Source organism: Vanacampus margaritifer, chromosome 11 (assembly GCF_051991255.1).
Source record: "Vanacampus margaritifer isolate UIUO_Vmar chromosome 11, RoL_Vmar_1.0, whole genome shotgun sequence".
NCBI classification, from domain to species: Eukaryota; Metazoa; Chordata; class Actinopteri; order Syngnathiformes; family Syngnathidae; genus Vanacampus; species Vanacampus margaritifer.
Window position 1 is genome coordinate 19,749,944 of NC_135442.1, and position 8,984 is coordinate 19,758,927.

The 8,984-nt window shown below is 37.9% G+C and overlaps 1 protein-coding gene across 1 annotated transcript; it reads left to right on the forward strand.

Annotated features, from left to right (window-relative positions):
- Positions 1–2,475: 2,475 nt before the first annotated feature.
- Positions 2,476–8,843, forward strand: tnfaip6 (tumor necrosis factor, alpha-induced protein 6). The gene is made up of 6 exons (XM_077580284.1): positions 2,476–2,634; positions 4,487–4,624; positions 5,211–5,372; positions 7,792–8,020; positions 8,110–8,150; positions 8,517–8,843. The coding sequence occupies exons 1-6, from the start codon at positions 2,535–2,537 to the stop codon at positions 8,636–8,638; spliced, it is 792 nt and encodes a 263-aa protein (XP_077436410.1). The 5' UTR covers positions 2,476–2,534; the 3' UTR covers positions 8,639–8,843.
- Positions 8,844–8,984: the final 141 nt, after the last annotated feature.

An 8,984-nucleotide genomic window follows, 5' to 3' on the forward strand; every position in this document is an offset into this window, starting at 1 on the left:
GATGCTTGCCTCCGTGTGGTCTGTAGAAATAGGGTGACCATGAGGTCAGGGACAGTCCCGATTTTGAGCGTTGTGTCCCTCAAGTTGCAGCAGATTTTGATAGCCCCATTGTTTTGTCCTTTTTTTTTTTACGGAGGTACTGTCCTGGTATCTCCTTTTTGTTTGTTTGTTTGTTTGTTTTAGTCCAGTCAGCAAACCAATTGTTTGGGCCATTGTTATTGTTATAGCAATTCATACAATAAACCAATTTAAAAGGACTTTAACTGTTAAATTCCTCCCTATTTATTTCACATTCACGTTTGTGACATACCGGAACAACTTCCTGCTTCCGTGTCTAAGAATCATTGGAAATGTAATCAGACAGAATGTGAAATGAGCGTTCGGGCGGGGGCAGCGCAAAAAATGGTTGGATAACGGTGCGCTGTTGAACTGTCATCCAAGATAGCATTTAGCATTAGCTAAAGTAATATAACACAACCACCGGTCACCAGATTGACTAGTGATTCAATTTGTTATACAGTAAATAGTTCCTGGTAAGAATTTATTGTATATTAGATTTTCAGCTAAATGGGCTCTTTGCACAGCTCGACTAGATACTTCCTAAATTAACACCACTCTTTTGTTTCCTCTCTTTAATGATTGAAACTGATTAATCCAGGTGTGTCTGGCCATTGTCGTTATGGTTACTGAGGTCAAGCACACCTGGAATAATCAGTATGTCCACTCACGAAAGACCGGAAATGAAGGAGTGGTATTGATTTCAGGAAGTAGCGGATTTGTGCAAAGAGACCATTATAGTGTCCCGGGTTGTAAATTTGAAAATGTGGTCAACCCAAGTAGACGTTTACTGTAAACTGACATAAAACAAAAGACAACTGAGCATAGTATTCTATATTCAAACCACAAAACGTTCAACCAAGCCACATAATTTCATCTATTGAACATACGCTAACTTAATGCTAACATATATTTTGAAACACCATATGTGCCATATGCTAATGTAAATTAGTATAGATGTCACTATAATTACAAACCTTCAAATGACTGCTACTTTACACACACGGAGCAACAAGCAACATACACAAAAAAAACAGAGCATATATATAGCAATGCTTACAGGCATATATTTTCTCTGTTTTGTGGGAGTATTAATATTAAAACTCTTCAGTTTGCTTTTACAGTAATTATACTTCATCTCTTCCAATAGACCAGTGATGCCTGGCATTTTGCGGCACAACATGGCTCTACACTCACAAAGTACAACTCTAAACTTTGTACTTGCCTGAACACTGTAAACACCTATTTAAAATAATGACTTAAAAATCTGCCATATAGCAGTGGCGCAAAAGACGCAATACTGTACAGCCGGGAACAGTGTACTACATGGGGTGCTGACATACAAAGTTCTTTATACACTGCTGAAAAAGTTAATTGAGAATTTGAAGTACTTTACAACAATTATGTTTTACAAATGGCTCATTAACTTGATATTAGTTTTCTGTATTAGAAGTTTGTCACCTCTTATAATAACAACAATAATAATAATAAGTCAAAGTTTAGCTGCTTTAGTACCACTTTACAATGATACTCTTATGACGAGTTTAAAATTGTACTTTTATTAAAAAAAATATTAAGTCCTCTCTCAACTTACTGTACGGTGTCATTGAGTGCCAAAGAAAGGCGCTTCCAAATATAATGCATTATTATTATTATTATTATTATTATTATTATTATTATTATTATTATTATTATTATTATTATTATTATTATTATTATTATTAACTGTCATTTATTATAATGGTCAACCAACCCTTACAATGTTTAACAAACAGACTCATTCATTCATTTATTAACATCTTTTGACACATTTATTAAAGGTGCATTGTGCCATTTAAAAAGGTAATGTTAAAGCTTTTTCTACATCATGCATGCTCCACCAATGCTCAGATGAGTACGAAGAGCCCTGACTGTTTTACTCTGACTACATCTATCAGCTTTTATCTCTCCTTTATAGTAGAGTGTGCGGACCCTGCACACTCCACAGTTTTTCTGGGGAGGGGTGTTTTTCTTATTGAACTGTGATGAGCTAATTTAACATAAAATTACATTTGAAATTCAAACAACTGTGAAGTTAACCAGATTGTGCTTTACGGCTACTGTATAAAACAACTGTATAGCAAAGCAGTCCTAATTGTGTTAGTAACTGTTGGGTTTTTGAATCTGCTTCCATGAACAGTATGTTTCCAGTCCAACAGCATAATGAGGATCAAGTGTGTTAAGTAAGAATCGGAAGTTGTTGGACTTTTATAATATTATGATATTAGTTGAATGTCTCTTTTGCAAGGTTTGGCTGTGGTTAAATTTAATCACCCTTTGCTGAAGTCACTCCCCCACCCCTCATGCCCCTCCTCCTCATCATCATTATCATCCTACTCCTCCTTCTTCCTCCTCTCCAAGGGCCACATAAATAGGGTCCGGCGGTCCAAGCTGAGGGGGTCCCCTCATACACACACATCTGGACAGCAGCTTGCAAGATGCGTCTGTTGGCTGTCTTGTGGATGCTGAGCTTCCTTCTCAAAGAAGCACACACATGGGGCTTCAAGAACGGCATATTTCACAACTCCATATGGCTGGGTAAATATGTTTTTTTTTTTAACTTTGACAGGATCATGTGAAGAATGATCTAGTAACTTTGTTTGGAGCTTAGTGACTTTTGACCATACAGTCAAAGCTGTTTCTGTTTTGGTTACCATATGTTACCAAATAAATGGGAAAAATATTAAAAGCTATATTCCTAAACAGTTAAACCCGCACTAATGAATATCATGCCAGTCAGAAATGACCATCATTATCTTGGTAAAGGCTGTTTTTTGTTGTTGTTTTTTAATACAGCTCTTCTATTGTGCAGGTGTACTGAATGTTCTGGCCTATGACCTTTTTAGTTTTGTTGGCAAGCATGTGAGGCTGTCTTCAAAGAAACACTTAACTGCTTGAATGGATGTACTGTAATTAATAAAATGGCGGCGCAGTCTGTGCCAGTCTGTGACCTCATTCAAGGTAATTCTGGAATGACTAAACAAAGAAGAAAAAAATGACTGTCCAACAGCCACACTCTCAATGTAATGTGATATGTCGATGACAGCCGCAGCAAACAGCAGCCAATATTATGAGCGTAGCTTTTAACATAAGCAGCATGTCTTGTAGCCAGTCATGCATGAAGCCAAAACAGAATCAGACTCCCCTTGGAGATGGCCACAGAGCAAGTGACCATTTCTTTCTCCTTTCTTTCCAATATGTCATTTTTCATTTATCTATCAAACAGAAAGGATTCAATTGCCAAATGGGTGCATTTAATAATCCTGTTTCTGCATGTTCTCTGTTCAGATTGTCATTTGTTTCTTGCAAATAAAATAAAAAGATGACGAAAACACACACGTGGGGTTCATCCAAGACTCTAAATTGTCTTCGGTCTTGTCAAAGATGCGCATCCGATTTATCAAAGACTCATGGAAAGCTCCAAATTGTCTTACCTTAGATTTGTTCTCTGCCGGTTTCCCCCCCTCTGACTGTAGAAAACTTTTCATAGCAGGTTTATTACAGTTTTAGAATTGTCATTTTATTTATTTTTTATTTTGTTTTATTTTTTTAATTTAGTTAGTTTTAATTAGTTTTCAGGGTGGCTCTGTTAGTTTTTAGCCTATTAGTTTTAGTTTAAAACAATGCTTAGTTTTAGTTGAATTTTTGTTAGTTTCAGTATTAGTTAAAAAAGTGTATTACTTGTGCGCACTATTTAATAAACACCATGGTAAAATGAAAAAAGTAACTCATTTTTTATCTATTTTGGCTGAGTTAAATGAAAAAGTAGGCGAGCCGAGACATTGGAGCCAAAAGTCAAGCAGGCAAATTTGTTGCCTTGGAGCGACGTCATCTGAAGGTGTTTTTCTATTGGCTGCTGCTAGATGATGTCACTTCTGTGTGACACACTTTGAAAAGGCCTTATTCCGGTTAATATCGAAATAAATATACTTAAAATCACATTTCAAATCATCCCCAAAGGCTCATGTATTACCGTAAATTATTTACCAAAGACTAAAACAAAGGACATTTTTGCATAATTATGGTTAATTTTAGTTAGTAGTTTCAGTTAATTTTCTTATTTTAAAAAGCATTTTCGTTTTTATTTTATTTCATTAATGAATTTATTTTTTGAATTTTAGTTGTAGTTTTTTTTGCGTTCTGGTGAACTCAAACAACCTGCATAGCAGGCTAAATACAGGTGCTGCAATCATGTACAGTATCCCTCACTAATTATTTAAACAATGAAATTGACATGAATGAGCCTGAGGTTTTTCTATTTGTTGCAGAGTGTACCAATTGCCTTTAATATAGTAGAAACTTGTATGTTAGGTTATTTAAATTGTCCTTGTCTTCCGTTGTGGTATGAATAAATTAATTTACATGTTCAGTTGTGTGGTCTCTTTGACAGAACAAGCAGCTGGAGTGTACCACCGGGAGTCACGCAAAGGGAGATACCAGCTGACGTATAAGGAGGCCGAAGCTGTGTGCAAGTACGAGGGAGGGACAATGGCCACATACGACGAACTGGAGGCTGCTCGGCAAATAGGTCTGGAAAACTCACTAGAAAGTAATTCAAAATGACTCATTTTTGACTGATATTTAGTCAAAAAGCAACCATAACAATTATTTCTGCACTGTCGAACGGTGTACGTCATTGCAGGCTGGAGGTCAAACAAAACAATGCTTGAAATGTTAATTTCCATGGGACACTTTGGTTGCTGTTAAATGACGCCCAATTATTAAGATGTCACTGGTGTATTGTAAAAGAGTGTTAATGCCATCTTGGTTGAATGACATCACTAATGCGTATCCAGTCAGTTTCCTCTCGGGTGTCACAACACCCGCGCCCCACCCAACTAATCACATGTCAGCAGCTACAACAGACTTCCCCCTTCAGTAATCTAAACAGGGAAGGGGGAGGGGGGTCTCCAATTTATCAGGCCTGTTTTGAAAGGGGTCTGCTCATTGTAACGGCAACACCGACTCCACAAATAACACAAATCCACCCAAAAAGTCTCATGATGGTCATTAGGAAGCTTTGTTCACGTCAAGGGGTGTGGTGGGAGAGACGGTAGTTGGTTAAACGGAGGAAAGAATCGCACATTTGACTCACTGTCATTTTTCTTGTTTAGGTTTCCATGTATGCGCTGCAGGATGGTTTGATAATGGCCGTGTTGGCTACCCCATCGTCAAAGCTGGTGCCAACTGTGGCTTTGGAAAGGTGGGCATCATCGACTACGGCTACAGGCTCAACAAAAGCGAGAGGTGGGACGTGTACTGCTACAACCCAAGCTGTGAGTAGTTCGCTGAAGTTTGTGATGCTGCCAACAGGGGTAAAAAATGGCCAGCGGTGGAATTAGCAAAAGATGTAGGATTTTTTGTTTTGTTTGTTTGTTGGACCCACCCCCATTGTCCAAAGACCTTGATTTAGGAACATAAATTGCTGTTTAAGTAACATACATGTTTACAAAAACATGTATGTTCTATTTGTTTCTATTGCTGTCAAAATAAACATCAAACAGGGAGAATTACAACTTCTGTAACTGCCCAAACAAAGGTCCTGCATTTTTGAGGTTAAAAGGATACTTGACTCATTGAGCCATTTTCAGCAGTAAAAAGTTAAAATTTTATCCAGAATGAATTCGATAACTTCATTATTTTTTGTGCACAATTAATACCTTTAAAAACTAAATTTTCCACTTGCTATCGACTGAAGATGACATCACCTGTGCTGAGGAAGTAGGTAACGACCAATCATGGCTCAGTTTGCTGACCAGACCCAGAAAACAGGTGTAGTAGGTAACGACCAATCATGGCTCGCCTGTCTCCATGCATGATAGATTAATGGATTTTTTTGGGGGGAGGTCTGTGTCTACAAGGTTTATCGAACACTCCTGTATAGCTAGCCTCTTTTAAACCCGTTTAAATGCAAGCATCATGTTGAAATGATCTTAGATCATTGAGCAAGCGAAGCTGTGTCATGGTTCCCAGTGGTGGTGACTGTGGTGATAATGATGATAATGATGATGATCCTGACCACACTTACAGAACAGTCATCAATTCTGTAGCCCTGCAGACCACCCCTGCTTCATGGCAAACACAAGTGACGACACAAGTAATCACTCCAGGATGGGATGACAAAGTCTGGAATCAAAACCACAATCTGGTTTCCTGCCCGTGACTCATCGCTGTTACCTTCAGGCTAAACCTGGATGACTTATCGGCATCCATGGATACGATGTTTACAGAGGAGCCTTTCAAGTACGGTAGTCATAATGACTGTCGACCATCTGCCTGCGATCAAACATGGCTATTGTTAGCAGTTCAGAAGACAACCAAAGGAACATTTATTTCTTAGATACGTTATTATAGTGTTCCCTGGCCACAACATTGGATAGATATTATAGAAAAATTTAAGTGATGAAACCACAGATTTGTTTGTGTTATTGTTGTAATCTGACTTACTTTGCCAGACTTCTATCATAGACTTTTGTTGTTGTTGTAGTGAAGGCTTAAAAGACTGCAAGTCCATATTTTCGTGCATAGCCCAAGTCTAGAGCAAAGCGCAGTCAATCATGGGTGGAGATTTTTTTTCTTTTGGGTACTTTCGTAGACGCGTGGCGTTAGAAAATTGTATTTGCGCCGTTGTGGGAGTGAACACAGCTGGCTGGCTTCCCGGCCATTCGAAGTGCCTCCTCTCATTATTTTTTAGAGAGAAGCATGGTGTACATGGCGGAAACATGACTTAATTTATAAGGAACTGCAAAAACATCTTCACTTGCGGATGATGTAAATTTAGCCAGGAGTGGACACTTTAAGACCACCTTCCACCTCCTCCCCATAGCTGTGGTATGGCCATGGCGGGGATTTTAACAATGTATTAAATATAATAATAGTAATCGATTCCTACAATAATTTTGATGATACGATGGACGTTGCCATATTTATGGATGACAACACACATCCACAGATCTCACAATTGCCTGCCTGCACCTCAACCAAATCACAACACTTGCGCCACAACTTAGACCTGCTTTCCGCTGGTCCAAATTTGAGTATTTTTTTATGCTACCAAATTGCCAGGTGCATCAGGGGCGTGTAAAAGAAAACACCCTCAGTCCGCCAGAACACACAGCATGGCGCAACACGGTCTGCCAAATTCCCAAACATGCTAAAGGAGGCTTACACATGCATGAAAATTGAGATGCACTTGTGCTCACGTGCTGTCTATGAAATTAGAGGCTAAAGTTAACGGCTCCAATTGAAGTAGTTAAATAAACTGTTTTTCATATTAATTCATGGTTCGTTTGCGTTTATCCGAGCATAAACCTAACCTAACCTATTTTTATTTATTTATTTATTTTTTATTTTTCTAAGGAGAGCTCAGTATTGTTCATTCGATTTGACATGTCATCATTGCTCTCCTTTTTTATTAAAAAAAAAATTCATATATATATATATATATATATATATATATATATATATATATATATATATATATATATATATATATATATATATACTGTATATATATTTTTTTGTATGTGGGTGAGTATGTGTATGTGCGTGCGAGCATGTGTGTACCTAACCTAACCTATGGTTGATATAAGACCAAAACATTTATGTATAATTAATCAGAAAATTTTACTTTTATGATCTTTCTTTTGTGTCATTTTAAACGGAGTCCAATGATTATTATTTTGTGTCTTCTAGCAAAGGAGTGCGGCGGCGTTCTGACCGACCAGCAGAGGTTCATCCAGTCTCCTGGCTTTCCAGACGAATACAAGGACGACCAGATCTGCTACTGGCACATCCGAGTGCGTCTAGACCAGAAGATCCTCCTCCATTTTGTAGAGTTTGATGTGGAGGACGACACGGCGTGCTTGGCAGACTACCTGGAAGTGTACGACAGTTACGACGATGTGTCCGGCTTTGCTGGAAGGTGAAAGTCAACTGCGTGCTCAAAGTCACCTGACCTCCTCATTCAGTTACATCGAATCACCTTCAAATGTGTGTCTTTTTTTCCTTCAGGTTTTGTGGTGATTATTTACCCGAAGACATGATCAGCACAGGTGAGCCACATTGTTTTTTTACTAGATTTCCAAGTAAAACAAAAATAATCAAAATGATGGTGGGGTTGTAAAACACGTCTGTCTCCCACTTTTGAGCTTCAGGGTTTGATTCTCACTTCTGGCCTTCCTGTGTAGATTTGCATGTATTTCATGTTCTTGTGTGAGTTTTCTGCGGGTACTCCTGCTTCCTCGCATATTGCCGCCCAAAAAAACAAGCATATAGTTTCTAAACTGGCCATAATGAATGCTTGTTTGTCTATATGTAACCTGCAATCTGTACCCATGAGCTATAGGCTACTGTCTAGAAAGTTGAAGGATGGCTGGATAAAGGAATGCTCTTTGTCTAATAAAGTTTTTGCTTTACAGGAAACGTGATGACTCTGAAGTTCCTCTCGGATGCTTCAGTCACTGCTGGTGGTTTCCAGTTACAATACTTTGCCATGAATGCATCTGCATTGTCACACAATTACACTGACTATTTTCACTGACCAACATCCTTGTCTTTAATAATGGAATGTTGATTATTAAAGGCATATATCTGCTTAATAAACATGTATATACATTGCTGTTTCTAACACTGAATAGTGAGCACCTCTTGGTTTGAGATGTCAACACTAAAGTTATATGTTATTCCCATTTTTTTTATGTGATTCAACTGTACAAAAATGAATAATAAAATGAGATGGAAAGATACGTTTGAAATGGGTTTTATTACACCGGGAATGCTCTTGGGCTCCTTAATTATTTGATTTTTATAACCAGTCAATCCAATTTACATGAGTCGCATAATAAAATAAAATTAAAATTATAAAAAGGGGGGCAAAACAAAAACAA

What these genes read in the sequence shown, in the direction of transcription:
- tnfaip6 (XM_077580284.1), top strand. Translation starts at nt 2,535, where the DNA reads ATGCGTCTGTTGGCTGTCTTGTGGATGCTGAGCTTCCTTCTCAAAGAA. An exon ending in TCACAACTCCATATGGCTGG is followed by an intron (nt 2,635 to 4,486) that starts GTAAATATGTTT and finishes TCTCTTTGACAG; the next exon opens with AACAAGCAGCTGGAGTGTAC. An exon ending in GGAGGCTGCTCGGCAAATAG is followed by an intron (nt 4,625 to 5,210) that starts GTCTGGAAAACT and finishes TTTCTTGTTTAG; the next exon opens with GTTTCCATGTATGCGCTGCA.